This window comes from Pteropus vampyrus, unplaced genomic scaffold (genome assembly GCF_000151845.1).
Source record: "Pteropus vampyrus isolate Shadow unplaced genomic scaffold, Pvam_2.0 Scaffold81, whole genome shotgun sequence".
NCBI lineage: Eukaryota > Metazoa > Chordata > Mammalia > Chiroptera > Pteropodidae > Pteropus > Pteropus vampyrus.
The window spans coordinates 6,248,568-6,275,203 of NW_011888862.1; the positions used below are offsets into that span (position 1 = coordinate 6,248,568).

Genomic DNA, 26,636 nt, shown 5'->3' on the forward strand with positions numbered 1-26,636 from the left:
TCTCTCAGAATGTCTGTTAGTATGCTGTTGTATAAAATATCTCACTATGCTTTCCACATGCCCTAGATTCTGATGAGTCGCCCGTGGCCAGGGAAAGGAATGTGATCGTGCACACAAATCCAGACCCTTCTAACACCATCAATAGGAGATCTGGAACCAGGGACTCAGAGTGCCAAACTGAGGACATTCTGATTGCTGCTCCATCCAGAAGGAGAATCAGAGCTCAAAGGGGTCAAAGCATTGCAGCTTCCCTTTCTCATTCTGCTGGCAACATTTCTGCATTGGCAGACAAAGGTGACACCATGTTTACGACTGTAGTGAGCAGCCGCACAAGATCTCGGAGCCTTCCCCGGGAGGGCAATAGAGGTGGGGATGCTGAACCTAAAGTTGGTACTAAACCCTCAGCATATGAAGAGGGGGAGCCTCTTGTGGGTGATCGAGAAAGAACACCTAATGATTGCAGCGAGGTTGCCAGCAGCCCAGGTGCACAGGAACACCAGCCTGCTTTGGGCCTGGCCTGTTCTCAACATCTTCACAGCCCCCAGCACAAGTTAAATGAGAGAGGGAGGTCACGTCTGTCCCGAATGGCTGCCGACTCTGGCAGCTGTGACATCTCCTCCAACTCAGACACCTTTGGGAGCCCCATCCATTGCATCTCCACAGCTGGTGTCCTCCTCAGCAGCCACATGGACCAGAAAGACGACCACCAGTCATCCAGTGGCAATTGGAGTGGGAGTAGTTCCACATGTCCCTCACAGACCTCAGAGACAATCCCTCCTGCAGCTTCTCCTCCCCTCACTGGCTCTTCACACTGTGACTCGGAGTTGTCACTGAACACGGCCCCTCATGCTAATGAGGATGCCAGTGTCTTCGTGACAGAGCAGTACAATGACCACTTGGATAAAGTGAGAGGCCACCGGGCAAATTCCTTTACCTCCACTGTGGCAGATCTTTTGGATGACCCCAACAATAGCAACACAAGTGACAGTGAGTGGAATTACCTACACCACCATCATGATGCCTCCTGCCGCCAGGATTTTAGTCCTGAGCGCCCCAAGGCAGACAGCCTGGGCTGTCCGAGCTTCACAAGCATGGCCACTTATGACAGCTTTCTGGAAAAATCTCCATCGGACAAAGCAGACACTAGCTCTCACTTTTCGGTGGACACAGAGGGATATTACACCTCAATGCACTTTGACTGTGGTCTCAAAGGTAGTAAGAATTATGCCTGTCATTATGCAGCCCTGGGCCCAGAGAATGGCCAGGGCATTGGAGTTCCTCCTACTCTTCCTGACTGTGCCTGGCAAGACTACTTAGACCACAGGAGGCAGGGGAGACCAAGTATCTCCTTCAGGAAACCAAAGGCAAAGCCAACCCCACCTAAAAGGAGCTCATCGTTGAGGAAGTCTGATGGAAATGGAGACATTTCTGAGAAGAAAGAACCAAAGATAAGCAGTGGTCAGCTCCTGCCTCACAGTTCCAGGGAAATGAAGCTGCCTCTTGATTTCTCCAACACGCTTTCTCGAATGGAAAATACCAGTCTTCCCACCAAGCAGGAACCTTCATGGATCAACCAGAGTGAACATGGTATTAAGGAACCTCAGTTAGATACTTCAGATATTCCACCATTCAAAGATGAAGGTGCTGAATCAACTCACTATGCAGACCTCTGGCTTCTAAATGACTTGAAAACAAATGACCCTTACAGATCTTTATCTAATTCAAGCACGGCTACGGGTACCACAGTTATCGAATGCATCAAATCTCCAGAGAGCTCTGAATCCCAAACATCCCAGTCAGAATCAAGAGCCACTACCCCATCCCTTCCTTCTGTTGACAATGAGTTTAAGCTGGCTTCACCAGAAAAGCTGGCTGGCTTGGCATCTCCATCAAGTGGCTATTCAAGCCAGTCTGAAACACCAACATCCTCTTTCCCTACAGCTTTCTTTTCTGGTCCATTGTCTCCTGGAGGTAGCAAAAGAAAACCGAAAGTTCCAGAAAGGAAATCCTCACTACAGCAACCCTCTTTAAAAGATGGAGCTCTGTCACTGAGTAAAGATCTCGAACTTCCAATTATACCTCCTACCCATCTTGACCTAAGTGCTCTTCATGTCTTGAATAAACCATTCCACCACCGTCACCCATTGCATGTTTTTAGTCATAATAAGCAGAACACAGTAGGGGAAACACTGAGATCGAATCCACCACCGTCCCTTGCAATTACGCCGACAGTCCTGAAATCTGTTAACCTTCGGTCCATCAGTAAGTCTGAAGAAGTTAAGCAAAAAGAAGGCAACAATACAGAACTCCCCTACTTAGAGCAAAGCACTCTCACAATGGCTGCCCTGTCTCCAGGTAAGATTAGGCCACATATGGCTAAGAAATCAATATCACGTCAGTACGCCACTGAAGACACCATTCTGTCCTTTTTAGACTCCTCTGCAGTTGAGATGGGACCAGATAAACTACAGTTAGAAAAAAAATGTACTTTTGATGTGAAGAGTCATTGTGATCCAGAAACAGTAACCTCAGCTGATAGCAATCTGCTAGATTCAAGTGTCACAAAAGACCAAATACATATGGAGAGTGAGCCTATTCCAGAAAACAGACCAAGTAAAAATGGTGACTTTCCCACAGAAGGATTTCAGAAGGTCTCTGCTGCCCGCCCAAATGATTTGGATGGTAAAATACTACAATATGGAGCTGGTCCAGACAGAGCCCTACCACAGGTCCAGAAGATATTCTCTGTAGATCGTGAAGAAGTTGCACACATTGAATCTGTGGATGTGCTCACATCTCAGTCACACTCATCCAATAGAGACACAGACATAAGCAGTCAACTTAAGCATCAACTTGGGATTAGCCGCCACCACGACAAAGTGCCTGGGAATATCAGCTATGAAGCAGAGCTATCAACTGCAAATTCATACTATGAAAAATGTTCTGAGCAGGAAAATATTGCTTCAAGTATTTCAGCCAAAAGTGCCTCTGATAACAGCGGAGCAGAGGAGAACCAAGGAAGTATGGATGAGGTTTCATTGAAAGGTCAGTTTGTCACAATGGAAAGGGATCTCGTGGCACTTGAAATTTTTCTTTCTTACATTCCCCATAACACAGTATAGCCCTGGGTGTTGGGTTCCCTCCACTATTTCTTTTTCACTAATTAAAACAATTGAGATAAAAAACTTTTGGTATTATGGGACTATGCTGTGATAGATATATCGCCTCATTTTAAAAATGGCGTTAAGGGAACTGATGTTTATTTGTTCCCTGAGTGAGTGAAGCCTAGCAGTGTGCTAGGTAACTTCCTCCTAAAGTTGCTTTTGTTCTTAATTTAAGAATCGTCACTGAGTGATGACTCAATGATTTCACCGCTTAGTGAAGACTCTCAGGCTGAAGTGGATGGTGTGTTTGTGTCTCCAAACAAACCTCGAACAACTGAAGATTTATTTGCAGTCATTCACAGGTGAGGTAACAATACCAAAGGTTTTGCTTCTTATGGTGATTCTCATCAAATGAAAATATGTGAAAGCTTTGTGTACTTGTAATATATTCGACAAAAAAAAAAAAAAAGCAAAGAAAAGTTGTTTCCAAATCAACTGGATAGACCTCAATCGAGAGACTTTCATAAGAACTGCTAAGGGAAGGTGTTTTTTCCCTAGGAAAGACATTCTGGAACAAGTTTTTATTTGAAAACAATTTGTGGTTAAGTAATTTAAAGTGAAATCTCAAACTGTAGTGCTATCTTTGATTTTAAATAATTTCTTGAACCTAAAACAATATGCTCAAAGCTGTCATCTACACTAGCAAAGATAAATGTAAGTTGATTCACTGGTCAGAGCCCCAAATTTTAGACAAGACAGTGTATTAAAAACCTGCCCATTTCATAGCCCATAACAACTAATCACTGCTTTTTCTCCCCTCTCTTCCTAAAACTTAAATTTCTTTTAATAACACTGGATTTCTCTAAAATGAATGCTCCATATCCCATGAACAGTAGATGTTCTCTGGGCTGCTTTTCCAGGACAGTGTTGTGTCCATGCTGCCCATTCACATGCTCTCATCTGCCTCCTGCATCCTTGTGGTCAATACCCATATTTGCAAGCGTACTCCTTACAACCTGTGACTGAAGAACAGAGCAGGAACTAGCCCTTGGAAAGCAAACCCATATCAAACTGAGCTATCCAATCATGCTGTGTTTGCTCCTTTGATAGCTATGACTGCCTTCTTCCACTAGGCCTTGGTGACTGAGATCAGACTGCCAATGGGCAAAACCTGGGGACTTTCTTTTCTGCCTCATGAAGTTATACTTTTTGAAGCAAGTTCTTTGCAAGCAGCTTGCCATTGTTTTCCCCCAAGAATTCTGCTTTTTAAGGGAACTTGTGTTTTCTCTTGATGTGGTTCTCTCATAAAGAAGGAACACTGCTCTTCAATAACTTTTTGAAAAAGAGTCCATTAGAAATGCCTTCTGTGTACACCTTAGCAGGCACACTTCTCCATTCAGAAATTGAAGAATCATTAGTTTATCTGCCCCTAAGCTCCTATTATATTCTTCTCACCCCACTTTCTCTTCAACCTTAGGACAGGTTACTAAAATGCTATGTAAGTTAAAGAGCCAAGTTCTCACCCCCAAAGATCCAAATGCTAGTGTCTGGAACAGTGGACAGAACATAAGTAGTTGAGTCAGAAAGACCTGGAATTGAATCCCAGTGCCGCCACTTCCTATCCAGTCTTGAGTCAGTTAAAACATCAGTACCTATTTCCTTACTGGAAATAAGGATATCTATAGCTCACACATTCAATTATGAAAACAATATAACATTTTAGTGTCTAGAATATGGTAGATGCTAAAAGCAAATATTAGTTTAAAACTCCTACCCTATTGGAGTGTCGGACACTGGCATACACAGGATAACAACCACAAAGGTTTCAGTAAACTGAAATCAGGCTGGTCTCCAATTGCAAAGCTGGCATTTTTCTCTACCCTATGGAATTTTTGGTTGGTGAGAGAGCATGTTGCCAGTACTATCAATGAACTGATTCAGGATGAAGATTCACTGAATTTACACTGGTTTATTTATCAAGAGAAATTATATGATGATGGGCGCCTATGTTTGATAGCCTTACTGAGTTTCATAATCTTAGATTTGCATTTGTGTAGGACTTATCTATGAACCTATGTGCAGCACAGTGACAAGAATGATTTTGTTTTCCTTTTTATTATTATTATGGTGACATTAGTTAACGAAATCCAGTAAGTTTCAGGTGTACAATTTAACAGTACATATATATACATATATATATTGCATTGTGTGTTCACCACCTATAGTTAGATTTCTTTCTGTCACCACATATTTGACCCCTTTTACCTCATCTATCTCCTCCTCCCCCACGCTCTGGTAACCACTAGTCTATTGTCCATGTCCATTTTATTTTCTTGAGAGCTTACATCGTACAGACCTTTAAGAGCTCCATAGTTGGTCTAGGTTCTCAGCTCCTCACAGAAAGTTGGCTTACTGATTAATACACTATTGATGTTCCTAGGCAGCTATGGACAATGGTATTTGCAGCCAAAAATGGAATGACTTATTTAAAAAGTCATGTAAGAAATTTTTTATGTGGAGGAATTTAAAAAGCAGGCAGAACAATATAATGCATCCCCCCCCCACACACACACACACACCACACATATCCATCACCAAGCTTCTCAATCATCAATCTATGGCTGATCCTGTCCCCTCCACACCTCCATCTGCTTTGCTCCTCTGGTGTTCACTCGAAGCCAACCCCAAGCATCAGTGTATTTTATCTGTATTGCAGAGACAGATTTAGTAAGAGAAAGCTACAGTCCTTTGCTGCCTACCCTCTGTCCAGGAGTCAAAGAGCAGTATTTTCTTATAGTAAAACATCTCAGTAAGTCCTTCTCTAGAGCCCTAGCCCCCACATTAGTCATTGTTTGAAATGGTTATTTCCAGAACCTAATCTATATGCACTGATTATCAGAGAATTTCCCTCAGGCTGTGAGTGCTACAAGGGTGAAGAATGTATCTTACTCCTCATCTCTGTAGCCCTAATGCTTCGCATCCAATCAGATAGGATGCACCAAAATGCTCTTTAAGGTGATGTGTGAATGCGACTCAATACTTTCAGTTTCATAAAAATGTATCTGGACTGAGAGTCTTCCTTTTCTTAAAAGGTCCAAGAGGAAGGTACTTGGAAGAAAAGATTCCGGGGACATGTCTGTTCGAAGCAAATCGAGAGCTTCCCTTGGCAGCAGTAGCAGCAGTGGTGCTGGTTCTGTCACTTCACCCAACAACAGTGTGACAGCCCCAAACAGCCACAGGTCTCCTGGCCTCATCTACCGAAATGCCAAAAAGTCCAACACATCGAATGAAGAGTTTAAGCTGTTACTCCTCAAGAAAGGCAGTCGCTCAGATTCCAGTTACCGCATGTCTGCCACTGAGATCCTGAAGAGTCCCATCCTGCCCAAACCTCCTGGGGATCTCACGGCTGAGTCCCCCCAAAGCACCCATGAGGCCCATCAGGGGGCACCTGGGCTGGAGGCATTGTCCCCACTCTCTCCATGCTCCCCACGAGTTAATGCAGAAGGGTTTTCCTCGAAGAATTTTGCCACGTCAGCATCAGCAAGGGTTGGACGTTCCCGGGCGCCCCCTGTGGCCAGCAGCAGCCGCTACAGTGTCCGCTGCAGGCTGTACAATGCGCCCATGCAGGCCATCTCTGAGGGCGAGACGGAAAATTCCGACGGGAGCCCACACGATGACAGATCCTCCCAGAGTTCAACTTAGGTTGCCTGTGCCAGGCTTGCTGTCAAAGCCAAAACTCTTAGTCATATGAGGATGGAGGAACAGAACAGAAGACTAGAGAGAAGTCAGCACATCACGGGGTACCATCACATATTACCAATGAATTCCTAAATATTTGCTGGAGAAACGGAAGGTGGTTTGGTCTTTCTTGATTATTTACCATGTTTTTAAGTAGCTGCACTGTCTTTCATATTTTTCTTTAGCTTAGTTTGAGTTACCCAATCGTATTCTTTTTGATAATATAGAATTCAAAAATGTCTGCTTTTCATGAAACCTAGAAAAAAGTTTTCCCAGAGCTGCCTATTCAGAAAACAAAACCCTCACTGTCATAATTCTTAAGAAGATAAAATTACTCTGGAGGTTTGGTATTTTTTTACATTAAAATGAACTAAAGCAAAATTTAGAAGAAAGGACTACACACATGTAAATACCATATTTTTGATAAAAATGTGTAAATAGATTTATCAATGACGAGTGGACATGTGGCCAATTATCTACCACACACCGTTTATAGAACACAACAGATAAAGTGTAATAATTGTATTCTGTGAATACCATTTTCATATCAAATACCATATTTAAATGTCCACCAGTATGATTTCTGAATGATAAACCTCAAATATGAATTTTAAACTGATAAAATAAAGGAAATCTTGAGGTCATCTACTGAAATGTGATTAATTTAAAATAATGAATTCAGACCTAACCATTTTTGTGACAAATTGCAGCACCAAACAAGCTAATAGTAGTAATCACGTGACTGTGGTTTGCCACGTGGTAATTTGGACAGAATGAGAAGCATGCTTTTGATTTTTTTTAATCAATGAGAGAAATCATCATTCTCAACACAAAGCCCTGAGCAACAGCATTTGACAGTGTCCTTTAAACTTTAATTTTTCAACAGATTGCTTTAAAGAGAATGAATAGGGAAAATAGTAGTAAATTTTAGGTTATGTTTTATATTAGGCTACTGGAGACATACACAGTCATAATCTAATGACTATAATCTTTAAACTCCTTAAACATTCTAGCAATTAGCTCCGGTTCTTTAACTAAGAAAAATAAAACATGAGCATGCCACAGAGCTGTTGATTTATCAGTAAATACCTGCAATGAGTTTTCAGTGAAGCTTTCTCTCTGTGCTGATGAGATTCATGCTACCTAAAAATTAACAGATATGACACTGTGAACAAAGTAGTTGGGAAATAGGTATGTGTATATGCATTATTTATATTCACTGTTAAACTGGGAATGGGGAACAGCTCTGGTTCACAATGCTACATAAAACTGAGTTTTTGTCTGATTTTACTATATCTGCTTGATGGCAAAAGGGGAGGGGTGGTGGGTGGGAAAGGAAATGTCAGGGCACATGCTCTGATAAAATGAAGGCAGGGAAACAAGCTGAATTACTTGAAATTACTTGAATTTTCTTGTCTTAAAACTGAAAAATGTAGTTACAAGTTAAAATCTGCAAATAGTTTTTACACCTCTGATTTTAACATGAACTGATGCTAATGTTTGAAATGATGTCAGAAATATAAGCAGTTATGTACTTATGTTTTGAATAGGAGAAGGTAGAAAGTAGAGAGAACTAAGAAGGGATATGGCCTATAAAAGAATAGAATGTGATTAGAATGATAGAACATACCAGAGTTACCAAGAAATTGATATGCATCTGGCTTTAAGCTTATGCAAGTGGTATTTGGGAAAGTAGGATGTGTGAAAGGGAGTTTGTGGTTTTGGTTTAATTCATGCAATATGAAGGAGAAAGCCTGGTCTAAGAAGATGCTGTCTTTCAATAGAAACACTTCCTAAGATCTTGCAGATTGAGAATTTGAGAATCTGATTGCTGTTCAGTTTTTCTGTTTGTCTGGAAAGAAAAAAAAAACATGTCTGGATTCTACTATTTGTTTTCACTATCGAATCGTGTTTCTTAATTTCTTGTCATTCTTGTATGTAAAATGGGTGCTGGGGGTGGTGGGGTAGAGGAGGGAGAGAGAGAGAGAAAGGGAGAGAGAGAGAGAGAGAGAGAGAGAGAGTGTGTGTTGGGATAGATAAGCTACCTGGTAAAGGGTACATTTGAACATTTAAAAGGTGTTATACTTTTTATTAAAAAAAAAATGTTTGGGGGTTTGAAAAAAAATGGAACATCATTTCTAATTGGAACCGATAAGTTAAGAAAACCAGCATGGTTTGTTTGACACCACATGGGAATATGAATAACTTTTTCTCATGCTTTGAAAAGTACACTTGGAAAAATTTTAAAAATAAAGTTTTTAGACAAATGCAGTAAGAAACAGTCATTTCCAGTCACAATAGGTGATCTTTTGTAATTTTCATAAAAGCAGTTCGTTTGCAGTATGACTTTTGTGTAGTTAGGGGTTTTTTAAACATAAAGAAAGGTATGTGCGCTTTAAAAGTGACTCTAAATCTTGAATAGAAAACACATGAATTGGCTTTAATAAATATGTCACCTTTTTATTATTGACATTAATTTAAGTAATGGTACCATATATATTTTAAAGTACATATTGACTTGAATTGTGAGGCAATAAGATACCTTCTGTATGTAATGATCACAGAACTAACCCTTATAATATAGTTTTACTTATTTTGTTTACTCTAAAAATCTATAGCAGAGTTTCTCTATTTTATATTTCATAGATTTAAAAAACCCAAATAAAGATGGATTTTAAATTCACTGTGGAAAAAGAGTATTGAGTAACAAACTGAGTGAAAAAAACGCGAGGAATTCCTTAGTAATCTGGAATATTCTACATGGCTTTATTACGTAATTTATACAACCAAGATTTAGGACTGTTTTCAACATCACTGCCATCTTGAAGCAGGGTACACACATTAGGTATTGTAAAAACATCAATCCAAACTTTTCTTCTGTTGTTTGCACTGATGCTAACTTTTTTGTTCTTTTATGTTTATACAACATGTCTATGTTGTGTGGGGGAAACTTTTTCCTTACTTTTTTTATTTTTATTTTTTGGCTAAGTAGAGGACATGGACTAGTTGTAGCAAACAAAACACACTGTTTGCTCTTGCCAAAGGTCAGTGAGTACATTTGCTGCAGTGATGGCTGACTTAAGAGAACTAGATCATGACAAAGATTTAAAACTATGAAGAAGGTTACAGTGTAACTATTTTGGTACTAGAACCAGTTCATGCTGGCCGAAAAGACAATGGTTTATGGACTTGCATCCATTTTGTATTTTTGTAATATTTGTAAATATGAACTTTTTAAATTGCAAAAACGGTTTCTTTTGTAAGATGTTTTCAACGTTTACATTCAATTCAAGCCTTTGTATATTTTAGAGCTGTGCAACACTTTAAGTCTTGTATTTATTTTTAGTATAAAAATGGTGACAGTTTCATTGTGAACCCCTCTCAAAAAAAATGTACCAGAAAAGTTTGATTACCTAGAAAGTGTGTATAGAAACTGCAAATAAACGTGACTGCAATTAAAACAACTGGTTTCTCTCTTCATTGTTATATAATTGCATTGTTGAGGTTTCGCAAACACAAGTGTTTTATAGAAAACTGGTCATAAAGGAGAGGAACTGCTATGGCAAAAGTATGAGCAAAATAATGATTATAACTACTGTATAGTGGACTCTAATCTAGCTTTGTATTTGAGAGGAAAAAGAACACTCTCCCAATGTCCGGTATACTTTCCTTGTAGCTCTTCTCTAGGCCTAGGAAAAATTTTTTGGCTTTATTTTGAAATACCTTTGCTTCTGATAAGTACTCACACTGTGCCTCCTTCCCAAGATAGGCAGCCTCGATATATGTAAGAATGTGCCATTAAATAATGTCAGGTACTCATTGCATAGCAAATGTACGTGCCAGTTCGCATGAAGTGCTTTGCTTACTCTAATTCACGTACTCCCCATGTTAAGCCCATTTTACAGATGGGGAAACTGAAGCACAGAGATGTTACTTGACTTGCCCAAAGCCATAGAGCAACTAAGTGTTAGGATTACGGTTCAAATCCAGCAAATCTGGCTCCAGGGTCTCTCTCCACCCTGAGGTAACAACTTTTTAAAAAAACTTTCCCTGTTTGTACCAAACCAAGATTAATGAGGTCGGTCGCTAAGGCCCCACTGTTCTGACCCTTCAAATTCCAAAACTGACGTGTACACCAGGGATCCAATAAACATCGACGTCTGTGGTGCGTGATTGGAGGAGGAGCAGCGGAATTACATTTTTTAAAAGTTTCAAAAAACCCACGCGCGACAGTAGAAGGCTCGCGTCTGCGCTCTAGCGTCCGGTTCCCGTCCCACCAGCCTCCGCGAACAGAAACCTGGGAGGCCTGCACTGCCGCTGCGCAGTGGAAAGCAAAGCCCCGCCCCTTAGCTGTTTCCCTAGCAACGCCCCGCACCCCGCCTCGGGATTGGTCGGTATTCGGCCGCTCGCGTGAGATCCTGAGTGCCACGACTGGTCCCTGAGGCGTGCATTCGTCCTTAGCGTGCGTGGGGCTTCCGACTTCCGCATCACGTGTCCGTACTCGACTTCCGCTGCGAAGACCGTTAAATACCTCGAGGGGTTCTAACGGTCGTAACAGTCTTAACGGTCGCCGCTCGAGGAGACGGGAAACCGCTAGCGGGTTCCCGTGTCCTCTGGAGGCCGTTGTGACAGGATCTGTCGCCAGAAAAGGTTTAACCAGCGACATATTTTTCTTCTCCTTGAGCTTTCTTGTCTTGCATGTGGACAAGTAGCAGTTGAGGAGCGATTTGGCTTTAATGGCTTGGGAACTCCGGGGCGGGGGGAGTGGATTTACCTTGAGGGAAGAGAAAAAATTTGCTTTTCTGGAAGAACAAGTCCACACTTAAATTTCTACAGCGCTGCTGTGGCGTGGGTTGGGGTTTTCGGGTGGTTCGGGCGGTTCGGGGTGGTAATTCGGGGTGGTTCGGGGTGGTAATTCGGGGTGGTTCGGGGTGGTAATTCGGGGTGGTTCGGGGTGGTAATTCGGGGTGGTTCGGGGTGGTAATTCGGAGTGGTTCGGGTGGTTCCCACCGCCTCTCCCGGGATGCCAGAGCGTGTGAGCTTTTGAAATTTTGCCACTTGTTGAGTAGTTGGTGCTGACTTTTGGGAACAAGATCTTTTTTCACTCTCTTCTCTTCCTTGGCAGAGGCGTGTGGGGGAGGCGGGGGGAGGGACGAGAAAAGACCAAGATTCTCAGACTAGAATTTTGAGATTAAATTGATAAATTGGCGAGTTGATTTTTCGTAACGTCTTTTGATATTAAAACGTTTTGGAGCTTTGATGGTAACCGCGTTTTATTAAAGACAATAATGTAGTCTCGATGTTTTATTTTAAGTTCGTAAACGAGAAGAAAGAATAAAGATGTAGGTTGAGCACGATCGTTTGATAACTAAATCTTTTGGGGATCGCTTCCCTCCCTCCCCGGCTCTCCCCAAATTCAGACTGCTCTGAGGTTTTAAATTGGTTTAATGTTTACAAATCGTGGTTTTTGCAAACAACTTTTCTGTACAGCGTTTTATAAAGAAGGGCCTGGGCTCCATTCAGTGCCGGGCGATGGGATACAGTTTGGGCGGCATTGTCCGCCATCTGGTGGATTTCGTAGTCATCTAAAGTTTGATATGGACAGTAGAAGGGCTGCTTTTGAGAGTCCTGATAGCAGTTTTAGAAAGTGATTGTTCAGTGTATTGGCACACAGTTTTGTTTAAAAAATTTTTTCGCAGTCGTCTGCCTGTTGTAGTCTGCCCTGTTTTGCTGTGCAGTTTTGTTTTTGGGTGACGTGCCGTTTTCATCCCTTATCGTTGTAATAAGTTGATGAGAAATGAATGCCTTGTACCTTAGGAGCAGAATCTTCAAATGACTTAAAAAAAAATTTTTAAGTGTCTCTAGTGTCTTAAATGTCTTTAAAAAACCAGATGGCTTTTTGTTCTTACGTTATCAAGAGTTTAGATTTTCTGAGGTAAAATCTAAATGGGCTTCATTTTAAATAAACGACTTTTTCAGGATTTCGAATATAACGAATTATGTTCATTAATTTTGCATAATCTAGTCATGGTTGGGCTCTAAGAAAATGTTGCCGAAACTTTATTTTCCTTGTGGGAAGAAGTAAAAAGGGAAATAAAATAAATACTGTGCCTGCTATGAACCAGACATGCTGAGTGCTTAACTGTGCCATTTGCTCTTCACAGTTTTGTGAAGTAGATAGATATTATTTCAACTTTACGGGTTAAAAAATTGAGGTACAGAAAGATTAAATACCCGCCTAAAGCAAAATAGCAGTTTTTGCAATTCGGTCTTAGATTTGAGTATTTCTTAAAGCTCAGATCTTTGCACTGTGCCCTGGCACTTTAAATTCATTTACAATAAATGATTGCTCTATCTGCGGTGTATAGGTGCAGTGTGAATGAAAATTACATGTTATGACTTTGAGGATTTGTGGTATATGTGCTCCATGATGAACAGTTCTGTTGAGAGGATGTTGTGAATACCCAAGTAATAAAAAAGATAGTAGCCAACAGTGGGTGCCCTTGCTATACCAGTCGTTTTTCTAAGCACTTGACATATATTAATTCGTTTAATCTTCATAATTCCATGAAGTTGGTATTATTATCGCCATTTTACATATTTTTTAAAACACAGAGAAATTAAGAAAGTTGTCTAAAGTTACACAGCTAGTAAGTGGAGGAGCCGGGACCCAAACCCAGATTTTCTGGCCCCAAGCTTTGAAGTTGCCTCTCGTGTAACTAGCCAGTGTGTGACAGTTGCCTTAAAAGCATTAAAGTGTGAGTGTTTTGGTAGTAGGGAAAGCAGTGTCACTTCCAGATGAGGTGACATAGCACCTTTGCTTTGTGGAGATGCAACCTGAAGCTGAATAGGTTCTGTCAGCTGGAGAGATGACAGTGTATTGTGAGCAAGAGGACATGACAGGAGCGAGAAGTTCTAAGAGTGCAAGATTGGTGTTGAGTTGTGAATGGGCCTCAGAGGTAGAAATTTTGGGAGTCCAGTGGTGGACTCGATGCCTGCCGCTTCTGTGTCTAACTGCAGCCAATTTTAGCAGCATGGTAATTAACCCAGTAGAGAATTGTCTGATTGTGAGAGCTTATAACAGTGGTTGGCAAATCTTGTCTATAAAAGGACAGATGGTCAAATTTTAGGCTTAGAGCAAGGGGACAAGTGGTAAGAAGTGACCTCTGAGAGGTGTGGAGGCTCCTAACTGTGTAAGGACCTTGCAGGCTTTAATAGGAGTTTGGATTTTTTTGTTATTGTTTATAGAAGGGATGCCATATGATTTTAATAAGGAAGGAGTAAGGCACGTAGACTCTGGAGCCAGACAGCACCACTTAACTAGCAATGAGACCTGGGTAAATTATTTAAACTTTCTTTACCTCAGATTTCTCTTAAGGAAAATGGGAATAATAATAGAGCTTCCCTGTGGGGTTGTCAGGAATACTACATGAGTTAACACACATCAAGTGCTTAGAACATTGCCTGGAAGAGTAAGCAGTAAAATCTCTTAGATATTATCTGTACCTTGTGGTATATTCCAAATTTTCTATAGTGAAACTACATTTAATGAAAAATTATACATATAAACTATAAAACAAAATTGTTAGAAATACAGTGAGAGTCTAAGAAATACTATTAGAGTTAAGAAACTTTAATTTGCTATTCTCATTTTGTAAGAGTTCAAGTACCTGTACTTTGGTGTTCTTTGCAAGACGTAACTTAGCTATCCATGAATCAGGGACTGGTTAAATGAATCATGGCCTATCTGCATGATAGGAAACTAAGAAGTTGTTAAAGTGACTGTGGTGTATCTAAAGGTATTGGTTTGGAAAGACTCCCGTTGTTGATTACTTGTGCCTGTTTTTGAGCTTTAGATCAGTTGAATCATATATTATATTCTCTTGTGTGTCTAGCTTTTACTCAGCGTTCTAGTGATGAGATTCATCCTCGTGTGTAGCAATAGCTAGTTTATTCTTATTGCTGTGTAGTCTTCCTTTGCCTCAAAATATCAGTTTAATTGTTTATAGCTTGAATTAGTCTTATAATGAGAAAAAATATACACATAGTCTAGAAAAGTAAAATTTGGTCGAAGTTATAGCTCAAATTGGAGGTATTTTATAGCTTAAAAATTTCCAATATTAGCCTGCATATATCTAACTTGAAAGTTAATTCTCCCTTTATTCAGACTGTCATTACTGCCCTGGCTCAGGTGGATAAAGGAAACCAGTGTTCTCATTAATGCACCCCTTTCGGTACTGTGAGGCCAGGGTTCAAATCCCTACTACAAGATAGAATATGATTGCATCACACTCCGTGTCTTTTTCTAGTTACAGAGTTAAATAACTCGGAACCATAACCAAGCCTACATAATTCCAGAAGATTTTTTGGCTTATATTTATTTAGGTTTAATATAAAATGAACTGCTGAAGCAATCATAATCTTAGCACTGCAGTGACTGTAGAGATCATGTTAGTTTTCACCTGGATTTTGAGTGGTCTGCCCAACCCACGGTATGGTGGGGGCCCAAGCTAGAACAGACTCCTCACTCACGTTTGGAGGTCTGCTGCCTCCCTAAGTAAAAAGCCTGTGGAGAGTCCTTTAGCTATCAGGAACCCTGTTTTCTTGTTTCAGCATTTACTCTGTACCCTTTAAATCGTAAAGCATTCACTTCACGATTTGGAACCGTGTTTGATCTTGAAACCTATTCCTAGGTGTGGGCAATATAGCCCTTTAATTTTTAAAGGTTAATTCTAAGTCACAAATGGAAATTTTCTCGTTTTGTCACTTCCTAAAATTCAACGAGGACTCCAGTTCATTTTGAGTTGGCACTGTGAGAAGATAGCCATGCTAAGTTTATTAAGGTAGTGTGTAAAGTAACTTTTTTATGCATTACTTTTCAGGAGTAGAAGGTTTACCAGTCATAGGTGACCAAGCAATTTTACAAATAAACCCTCCAGCAAGTTTAACATTAATTAAACTCAGAGGAAGTGAAGTTGCTTCTGTTGCACAAAGATGTCTAGCTGCTCCAGTGACGTCGATGTGGTTTGTATTTCAGATTGAAAATCTGTCCTTGTTCTTTTCATTTATTTTCGAAATTTAATTTCACACAGTGAAATTCAGAGATTGTAAGTTTATAGTTCACGAGTTTTTACAGTGATCTATAAAGCTGCTATGACCATTCATGTACAAGTTTTTTGTGAACAGATACTAACATTTCTTTGGGGTTATTCAATTCAGGAGTTGAATTGTTAGGTCATAGGTTGATGGAATTTTGACTTTATGAGAACCTGCCAAACAGTTTTTCAATGTGGTTGTGGTCTTGAACATTTCTGTCGCATTCTGCTTTGTTTCTTGATCCCTGAAGTTAAATAGAAATATAGATTATGAAGCTATATATAATTTGGCTTAACAGAAAAGACATTTCTTTACTTACATAAGGATGTGGATAGTAATGTCACTTAAGTAGTATAGGCAATTCTCTTAACTTCTATCAGCCCTAACATTTTTCATCTTTAGAGATTATGTTAATTGCCTACCAAGTCATTTTTTTCTAACATAAGTATATAAAAATACTTGGAAAAGCATAAGGCAGTATGCAAGGATAAGATAGTATATTTTTATTAAGTACAAATCTATAGCAGTTCCATATTATTTTGACATCTTTTGAAACAGACATATATAGCTTCTAAGTGTGTTTACTTTAAAATTATTCCTATAGTTTATAATTAATTCTTAGAATAAAGAGTTATTAAATGAAATTTAATGGTTATTTACTGTTTATTTATTTATACCCTGTATCTTAAAAAAAAATTTCTAAGGTGATTTAGAAATTAATTTTTAAAGAAATAGGCACTTAAGTGTTTCCTATTTTATCCACAGAGTGGCACTGTTAGATTATTTAAAAAATCAAAAGCCATGTAGCATGGTTCTTTGTGGTTAGAAATATATATTTTTTACAGCAGTTCTGGTGTCAGGTTACTAGAAAACTAGGCTCTCTACCCCAAGGTACACAGGAAGTTCAGCTCAATGGAAATGATGTCCTAACTGTAGTTGGGTTAATGAGGAAACAGTTTTATAGGTACATCTTTTCTTGTAGTCATAGTGTTTACAATGGACAAAGGTCCTTTGATATCACAAATAGCTTTTGGTGCTTCCTGAAGGTGAGATCGAAGTCCTCAATTCTTCTTTCAGTTCTATCTTCCATCTTTCCTTTTAATTTGTTAATAAATCTTCCTTAGGTAAGAACTCGAATATCTGCTTGTGATGATGATAACAACAGTGTTCTTTATGCATTTGAACCAAATACTACATGTGTTAATGATGTAAGTAATAGTAATTGGCATTTGCCAAATATAGTAACACTTAACAATTTTAAGGGAAAAAATTTAAATTCTTCATATGCTACAGAACGCCTCTAAACCACAGCCAAAAAAATATTCTCTCCTGAATTTGTTTGCTTCCTTTCATTAGACAGTGGGCATCTAACCATTTTACTATCCTCTTTTCCTTCTATAGTAGGAAATTCAGACCAGTTTACTCATTTTCAGTACAAAATTCTAAATGTAGGTCCTTCTGATATAATAAATTCTTTCCTTACTTTCTCTCTTAATTAGCATTATCTCCATTCTCATATTAATATGAGTCTTACTTAACTTCATCTCTGCTTTAGATTAAGACTTCTGAAACTCTTTGAAAAGTTGGTGAAAATAACAATTTAAATAAATAAATATAAAGTGTTGGGTTTTTTTCCCTATTGTTCAGTTTGGTTCTTACAGAAGTAAAGCATTAATCACTTTTATAATTTTAGCAGGGAAGTGTCCAGTCTGAGGCATCCTTCGTCGAAGAGCAACCAAATACAATTCAGGATGTTCTGACTCAGTGCCAGGTACAAAAGCTCTGTCTCTCAAATGTAGTTTTCTAAAATATTAAGGTAAAGATAAATATTAAGGTAAAGATAAAGAGAATTTTTATTCTCTTTATCTCATGTAAAGAAAAAGTATACAATTAATTGAAAGTTTGCTGTATTATTTATGATTATCACCCCATTGTGATAACTTTTTTAACAATTTCTAGGTGAATAGCATCTCCAGGTGAAAATTTTGCAATAGTAATGTGTAGATTTTTATAGTTTTTTTTAAAATAGCCCTTAATTGGTCAGATGCAGTTATGTCTTTTTTGATCTAGATTGCTCAATATTGAATTAATTTTCCCTATAAAATCTTTAAAGGAAAGTGGCTGATTTGGATGAAGTTTAGTACGTACCTAAATGCATTTCAAGATGTCTCAATTGAAACAAAATGACAGCTTACCACTGTTTTTACAAGAGTATATCTTACATAGTTTTGAGAGGATTTTTTAAAAATTAGCATGTCGGTAGAGAATGATAGCAGTATATAATTATCAAGGATTTTGCAAGCTGCATACCCTAGAGGTAATGAAAGTTTATTTTATAAAAAGTGTTTCTGAACGTATCGAGTGTCTTGAATAAAATAAGCTACTTTGAAAAGTAAAGAATATTTCTGCGAGTCTTTATCATCATTATCACTGAGAACAGAAGTACAGTGCTTAAAGGGAATATACCGAGTCTTCTGGGGAAGGATGTACAGAGGGTGGGCTGTAGTGGGGAGGGAGGGGGCTCTGGTTTTGAGCAGGGCTATACCCCAGGCTTGCCTCGCATAAGCATCCACAACGACCTAGGTGGACACTGCTCTGCCAGGGCCTTCTGAGCAGTCACGCAGGATGTGGATGCGGTGGGGTATAGCAACTACGTTAAGAAATGCTCAGGTTCCAGAGTCACCCCTGAAATGGGGTATAAGGGACCCACTCTGTTTCTCCTGATGTGCTAGCTGTCTCCTTTCTTCAGCTTCTTTCTTCATCAGTCTGGACCACACGGTGCAGCACTTCCATCTTTTCTTTTTCTTCCTATCCCCGTATCCTCTTTAGTAGAACCTCGGCCTTGTCCAGGCTGGGAAGCAGAGGGGAGGATTTCTGCTGGGACCCGTCTGCTGCCCTGTAATCCTTCAGCAGCTCTCTAGTCAGCTCCCTGTTCCATCCCCCACGAGCTCCAGACACCCCAATCCTCGCCTCTTTTTTAAATGGAGAAATTGGAAGCTGTGGAGCAGAAATTCTTCTGTCTCGATTCCTCTCCCCACAGTCAACAAACTTGCCTGGGATCCATCCCTCCAGGTGCAGGCCAAGTTTAGCCCCAGACCTCCTTCCCGACCATTCAGATGGGGAAGGTGTCGTCCTCTGTAAGGCTAACTCTTCCCTGGCGTCTGCATCTGACCCTCCTTCCCTGTGCTCCCTTCATTTGGTCATCCCTCTCTAATATCTTCAGCTCTGTCTCTATCACTCTCAGCATATTCTCCCATGGTTTAAAAAAAGTCACTTCTTTCAGCCTCCCATCCCTCTTTAGCTGTCATTCTTTCTCTCTCCCTCCCTTAATAATCCAGCTCTTTGAATGTCATTTATGTTCACTATCTAAACATTCAATTTCCTGTTTTCTCTCTGGATATTTTTGAATGTACTGTTCCTTCTGTTTTATGTGCCCTTCCATGTATCTTTAACTAGTGAATGACACCTTCTCATTTGTTAATTCTCAACACAGACATCTCCTTCTCTGAAAAGCCTCCCACAACTGCCAACCTGGGTTAGGTTTTACTCTTCTGTGCACACTTAGCCTGCTCTTACCTGTGCCAAAGTAGTCATAATAATATTATTAATATTAATAGATGATTGAGCACTATTGGACCAGTCATCATGTAGTATTCTTATTATGTTACTATAAACATAATACTATAGCACATCATTTAATTCTCAAGAGAATTCTATTTTTCATCCCGATACTATACATTAGAACATCGAAGCATAGAGAAGTAAAGTAACTTGACCAAGGTCACAGAAACAATATGGCAGAACTGTAGTATTTAAACTCAACCGTGTTCCCCTAGAGCCTGCGTTATTTACCTCAGTGCTATAGGCCAGTGGGTCTCAGGCTTAATTGTGCATCAGAATCACCTGGGAGGCTTGTAAAAACAAATATCGCTGCCCCACTCTCAGAGTTCCCAATTCCTTAGGTCTGGGGTGAGAGATTTTGCATTTCCAACAAGCTAGTAGGTGAGACTGATGCTGCTGGTCAATGGTCCACACTTTGAGAACCACTGCTCCAGGCTGCTAATCACTTTCTCTGTTGAAATCATCTCTTTACTTGTCCCTCTCTCCAGCTAAAATGGGAGTTTGTTAGGACAGGAGCTGTTTTTTTCTTTTCTTAATGTGTATGTTTCCAGCATCTAGCATAGTAGTTCTGACAGGTGTTAGGCCCTCAATAAATGTTTATTAGAATAAATGAATGAGGAAATGGTCCTAGCCTCTTATTTAAGTGTATTTTTTTGCTCTAATGAAATTGCTGTGTATTTCAAGAATTCTCAGGCTTTATCGGTCACATACCTGATTGGCATATAGGGAATGTGTACTCAAAGACTTTACAAGGTTAATTGTTGATTGCATGATTTTAAAATACATCGAAGCCAACAGTCACGTCTGTTTTATTTGGCTCACTGTTCTTTCCAGAGTGGAATGCTCACTGCCTATTAGTTCATGCCGCCATCATATGGAAAGAGGCTCTTTGGCCTTTTAGCAGATGAGAACATTTCTTTCCTAAAATAACATCTTCTTTGATGTAAAATGACTCCATCATAAATGTGATGGGTTATAGGAATTGTGGTACATTTACTTTCTGAAATGTGGTACATTTACTTTCTGCTTAAAATGCCTGTATGACATGGAGTAGATGCATAGGTGGTTGGGCTCCTTATGTCACCAGTAACCAGGTATCAAGTGGAAGACAAGAAATTTCTAATGGCTTGAGAACTTTCTTGTTCCTGGCAGGCAAAATTTGGCTTATTGGGATTTTCTTTTATATTACTTTTCTTTTGAAATCGAACTGCTAATAGTTTGTATTATTATAGGACATCCACACTGCTGTTCAAAACCTGGATAAGAAGTTTGATATCATTAATGGAAAGGTTTCAAAAATTCACCGTGTTCGTGTGAAATCATTGTGGCAAACTCGTGTAAGTGTTATAAAAATATTTTCACAACTGTAATAAACTTCTAGTTTCTGATGATGCCTGTCAGAAGTGAGAGAGAACTAATAATTGAGATTGCAAGGCTGATCTATACTTACTGTAGCAGCAGATGGGAGGCTAAAGCTCTGTTGGAAGAATGCTAAAGTTTAGGTTTAAGAAATGTATCGATAATGGGTATTTTTATGTTTATAATCATAGTGTATAAAATACAATTAAAATGTAGGATTGGAGGGGAATAAAAATTGTATAATAAAAATAGAACATTAATCTTTAATAATAGAAACGAATGTTGCATGGAAATTAAATATTAATGTATTTACTAATTTCCTTTTTTGCTCACAGTTGTTTTATTATGCTGGGTTTGTGTCATTTCAGAAGCCACTTGGATATGCATACAAAAAATATAATTACCTGATTACTAGAAAGACGAGAGTGCAGAAAACGAAGAAGAAGGAGCTTTCTACTTCTCCTTCTTCAACGTCTTATCCTATAAGTTACAGCCCAACTTCACCAGTAGCAAGGCCACAAAATTCCCAGATCAACGATATAGGATCACCTTACCAGTCAGAGGGTTCCCCAGACCGGGACCAGGAATCATTGTACCAGGATCAGGAGCTGAGCCTCAGCCAGAGTCCGTCGATTCCGTCTGTCTTCACAAATTCATATCAGTCGTATTATTCACCCAGTGAGGCAACGCAGAGCTGCCCTAACCTGCCCTTTTCCAGCCCAGGGGCTCAAAGCACCAGCAGTCTCTTATCTGCCCAGCCTTCCATAGCACTGTCTGCACCTGCGCTGGACCACGACATACCCAGTCCAGCTCAAGACCCTGAGATGATGGCTTACCCATCTTTGCTGGAAGATAAGAGCCTTGACCATACTCCTCCCCCATCTTTCTGCGACCCTACTGGCTTCAGTGAGTGTGGTATGACACATATCACAAAGTCTCACTGTTTAACCTAAATTCCACAACATCCTTGGTGCAAGCTAGTGGAAGCTTTTTGTTTCATATTTTGAGGACTGGTTTGGGTGATATTCATAATAATGACATATTTATTGAGTGTCCCAGACACTGTGTTAATCAACTGATATCACCCTTCTCCACTAATACTCATAATGATCCCATTGTGAGTTTTTAGCCTTGTTTTCTTTACCGTTTCCCTGAGTAAATACTCAAAATGTCCCTAAAATGGCCAGAACCCAGATGATGGGAAAGAAGAGGTACACCTGTGTCTACTTCACACAAAAAAAGATTAAACTTGAGTTGACAGTCCTTGGTGAGAGACACAAATCTGCCTAGCGAATTAAAAAATCCACCTCTTATCACACACTAACTTTGGGGAGCTGCGTGCTCTGGTTGAGTAAGCGAAAACTTGTCTAGACACAAAGAAATTTCAGTGCAACTTAGTGAACAGCACAGCCAAAACTATTTGAGGTCTGAGCACTTAAATTGTTTCATGGCTCAGTTATGTCTTTTTTCAACATATAACCCTTCAGCCAAAATATCTATTAGTAGCAATTAAACTTGAGAGAGGTATTGAATATAATGTTAATGTTACTTCTAACTTAGCTAAGCAGAAAATAATCTTGTTTTCTTCAAAATTCAGATAAGCATTTAAGTTTTAAGAGAGAAATTTAAAGAGTAATGCTGAAAATGTCCATATTGAATTCATGAGCGATTCAGTAAAAGAACTAATTTGGTTCTCAGAGATAATGGAGTTATTGAAATTAATTAATTAAAATAAATTTAAGCAATTATAAAACTAAATTTGGGGAATCTCCCTTGCATTTGGCTGCTAAAATAAACCTAAACTAGACAGACCAAGAGGAGAGAGATTGGGAGAAATTCACTGACATGCTTAAAGAGAATAATAGGTTAGCTTAGATTTACCTAATTTAGCCCAAGAAACAGATGTTTTGCTATATAGCTTGTGTCCAAAGAGACTTCATATTGCTCAGTCTGTTTTATGACCTTTGAAGCTTTAAGGTAACTTCTGAGGCTGCTTTTGTTGTTTGGGGGCAGTCAGATGGCACACTCGTGGGTAGCTATCCTCATATCATCTTTATCTAGCTAAGCTTTCACTAGATTTTACCCTTGGAGTCCTGGGTCCTCCCCGGGATTCTTAGCAGATGGTTCCAGGAATGAGACCATTACTCCCTACCTAACATCTCTTCTTTCAGGATAATGATCAGGTCAAGTATGATTTGTCTTTTTTCTCCCCATTGAAGCTCCAGGTTCACCAGTTGAAATTGACCCAGGTATGCTGAAACAAGGCTCTGATGATCCTTCATCCTGGTCCATAGAAGACGTGATCCTGTTTCTGAAACACATGGATCCTCAGATATCAGACTCCCTCGCCGACCTCTTCAGGCAACATGTAATGTATCTTTTGACCTGATTTTCCTACCATAATGCCTTTGACCTCTCTGCAGGCCCTTCAGTTGGGTGCCGATTAGTGTGGATGGTGGGGGAACCCTATCAACTGATTTTTCCATATGTGAGAAAGGTTACTTTGTCCAGAGTTAGATCCTTAAATGGTAGAGGCTGGATCTGTGCTTTAAATGGGTCCCCGAGTACATACAATATTACAAGTCTTCAAGTTCTCAAGAGAAGATGATTCAGCATGGCCACTCTTCAGGTGTCTTCTCCTTTGTAACGACAGCTACAAGGATCCTCCTCCCCTCGTCCTTGCTTGGCCCAGGACGCTGAGTAGGAGGCGGTGACCACAAGCTGTGACAGGGTGTCCTCCTTGTTATGATGCCCAGTGAATCCAGCAACTGTTTCCATTTGGCTCAGTTCTGTTAACCGTTTGTGGTTATTGACGATTTGGGATATTGTTACCTTTATACCATTTACAAAATAACATCATGGACTAAACTTTTTAAATTCTAATTTCTTTAATTTCTAGTTTTACTTAGGAGAAAAGTTATAGAAGATGCCTGACAAAGGCAGTACTATATGAGATTTCCAGTCTTTTTAGACAGTGATATATGATTCAATATAGTTTAATTTTAAACCAGATCTCGTGAAAATTAAATAATATGCTTCAGTGGCATCGGTTGGTCAGTTAATGTAATAAAGAATTTAAGGAGAATTCCTTTTATTTATCAAGTCATAGTTTTATAGTTTTCCTAATGAATAAAATTATTGGTCACATATCTGATAAACCCTTTTTAGTATGGTAAGAAAAACAGTAATTAGTTTTAGCATCTAATTAGCTTCACACAACTAACTTTCAACATCAAGACAGTAATATATAGCACATTTACAGTTTGCATCAATGCTGACATACTCGTATTCCTACCCTTTCTAAGAAAGTTAACAAGATCTGAAATTCATCTACCATTCATAGTTTTTATTGCTTTTGTCATAGCTATGCATTTTATTCAACACAGTATTCAAAATTAGGTAGTTCGACACTTAAGACACTGAAGATATTAGGTTAAATTTCCTTTTTCTTAAAATTTGAAGTAAATTGACAAATGATCAAATGATGCTAAAGTAGTTTTAAAGATAAAAACTGTTTAATAGTGTCATAGTTTTCATCAAGCAGATGTGTATTCAGAGAATATACATCTGGAACGAGCTACCCTCTAATTGGTGTTACATATTCTCATATGTAAAGAAATGACCATTCTGATAAAATATGAAAACATTATTAATTACTGTAATTTCCTTCTCTCTGTAGGACATTGATGGGAAGGCTCTGCTGCTACTCAATAGTGACATGATGATAAAGTACATGGGGCTAAAGCTGGGCACAGCTGTGAAGTTGTGCCACTACATCGAAAAGCTTAAAGAGGAAAATAACATGACCCCTGAAAAATCATTTATGTAGATTTAGGTTTGGCTTAATTCTGGGGAGACCAACACCCTCTTGGTGTAAAATTATTTTTTCGCCCTTAGAAATTTTTGTTGTGTAGAAGGTGCCTCTAACAATATGTTAAAACCAGAATTGCATAACTATAGTCCAGTCCAGTCTACTTCTTTAGAAACAACTGAACATATTAGTACTAACATATTCAAATGAGCAGTTTGTTCTTTATATCTTTTTTTTTTATTTATCGTACAGTTTACAAATATATTTCATGTAGGAAATAGAAAAGCACCTTTGATATTGGTTAACATTTATATATAGAACCAAAACAGCTAAATCCCAAAGGGGAGATTATCAGGGATTAGCAAGTTCTCTGATGAGTAAACCACGAGAAGCTTTCCTTAGATGAGAATTTGAAGATGCAACTGCAGATGCCATCTCTTCCTCAGATAGTTTGTTTGTTACTGTAGTCTTCTGTTTGTCTTCTACCAGTTTCCAGAAAGGGAATAGCCGTATAAATTATTTAGCTTTTGTTATTTATTTCTATGTTGTATTTGTTCCTATTTAAAGAAAAAAAGCAAACTTATAAAATTTCATAAAGTATTCATACCAGTTTTTTGATAAGTTATAAGATAGATAGAATAGTCATTTTATGCAGTAGATATATTACAAGGGTGGTTTGGGTAGAGTCTGATTATAATATTTTCCATTAAATATCTATTATTTAAAAAGTTTTTAAGTATTTTGTGTAAGCTTGGATATTTAACTAGATATTTATAGCTCACATCTCTCTACGAAGATGCCTATGTTTGAATATTTATTTTATTTTCATAGAAACATACTAATTTTATTTTATTTTTAAAAGATGTATTATTTTTAAAAGATGTGTATTCTTTTAAAAGATGTATTCCTCACATGGATACTGTTTCATATTTATGTTTTATTTATTAGAAGTATACACTCAAGTAAATCTTTTCTTTTTTAATTTAAAATGGCACTTTACACTTCTACAGAGATAAAGATTAAGTCTATATATAGTGAGATGTTTTATTCTGTTAAAAATATGCACTTCATTTGCTATCACTAGTACCTCTCAGCTCAGTCTTCAGGGTTTCCAAACAGGGATGTTCCCTGTCTTGTGCAGCGTTAATTTGCTTTCTGAGCCATTTATCCTTCTAATCTTTGGAAGGTACATTAGTTCTAATTTGTCATTTGGGATTTATTTTAAAATTAGAACTTTCAAGCAAAACCCATTCATTATGATTATTGTTATTTATTACATTGTTATATTGCATAACATTTGTTGTAATCTTTATAAGCTATGAGAATTGGTGCTAAATGTATTAGCCATTCGTTATAAATGCCAATAAAATGTTCACCAGGGGCCATAATGTACCTTTTAATTTTAGAAAACCAAGTGTCCTTTATATTTATAAACAAAAGCAGCTGTTTACTGGGCACATGTGATCTATAGAGTGGTTTTATCCATGTTATTTCTTTTGTGTTATAAGGCAAGAATCTAATGTATACTTTTAGTCTTCTCTCAAATTGTTTGTGTGAAGATGCTGTGCCCCATTGAACAGTCCTCAGGTGTTTGCATAAATACTAAGTTTTACAGTTGTCAAATTTTAAAATATAATAAAGTTAAATAACTACAACAATTGGTGTGCTTTTACTTGCTTGTACCGCATTACGTTAATGCGTAAATTGGTTATATTGAAAAAGAAGCACTCTGGTAAGTTTCTGGTTTTATATGTCCAAATACTTGAGTTTTAACACTTGACCTCATTCTATAGGGAAACAGAGTCCTAGAAGCAAAGGGCTGATCTCTTGTAGGGGCCTTAAACTAGACCCCAGGGGAACAGCGAGAAGTTAAATCAGTGAGCTTTATCTGTGCTCAAAACCTTTGT

General features: G+C 38.7%; 2 protein-coding genes across 7 annotated transcripts in view; both read left to right on the forward strand.

Annotated features, from left to right (window-relative positions):
• The window catches only part of NHS (NHS actin remodeling regulator), a 336,905-nt gene extending 326,599 nt beyond the window's left edge, over positions 1–10,306 (forward strand). For all 3 annotated transcript variants that reach the window (XM_011362990.2, XM_023532315.1, XM_023532314.1), the window contains 3 exons: positions 67–3,045; positions 3,340–3,466; positions 6,197–10,306. In XM_011362990.2, coding sequence (XP_011361292.2) covers positions 67–3,045; positions 3,340–3,466; positions 6,197–6,806 — 3,716 coding nt within the window. In that variant the 3' untranslated portion in view covers positions 6,807–10,306. The remainder of the gene's footprint in view (positions 1–66; positions 3,046–3,339; positions 3,467–6,196) is intronic.
• Positions 10,307–11,371: 1,065 nt separating this feature from the next.
• Positions 11,372–26,387, forward strand: SCML1 (Scm polycomb group protein like 1). 4 transcript variants are annotated; one of them, XM_011362991.2, is made up of 8 exons: positions 11,372–11,492; positions 15,725–15,866; positions 17,063–17,146; positions 17,632–17,709; positions 20,792–20,896; positions 21,287–21,833; positions 23,138–23,286; positions 24,598–26,387. In XM_011362991.2, the coding sequence occupies exons 2-8, from the start codon at positions 15,837–15,839 to the stop codon at positions 24,745–24,747; spliced, it is 1,143 nt and encodes a 380-aa protein (XP_011361293.1). In that variant the 5' UTR covers positions 11,372–11,492; positions 15,725–15,836; the 3' UTR covers positions 24,748–26,387. The 4 variants fall into 4 exon arrangements, with proteins under 4 accessions (XP_011361293.1, XP_011361296.1, XP_011361294.1 ...); XM_011362994.2 differs by having other exon boundaries at positions 21,287–21,824; XM_011362992.2 differs by having other exon boundaries at positions 17,635–17,709.
• The last annotated feature ends 249 nt before the right edge of the window (positions 26,388–26,636 follow it).

What these genes read in the sequence shown, in the direction of transcription:
- SCML1 (XM_011362991.2), top strand. Translation starts at nt 15,837, where the DNA reads ATGTCTAGCTGCTCCAGTGACGTCGATGTG. An exon ending in ATACTACATGTGTTAATGAT is followed by an intron (nt 17,147 to 17,631) that starts GTAAGTAATAGT and finishes TTATAATTTTAG; the next exon opens with CAGGGAAGTGTCCAGTCTGA. An exon ending in CCGACCTCTTCAGGCAACAT is followed by an intron (nt 23,287 to 24,597) that starts GTAATGTATCTT and finishes TTCTCTCTGTAG; the next exon opens with GACATTGATGGGAAGGCTCT.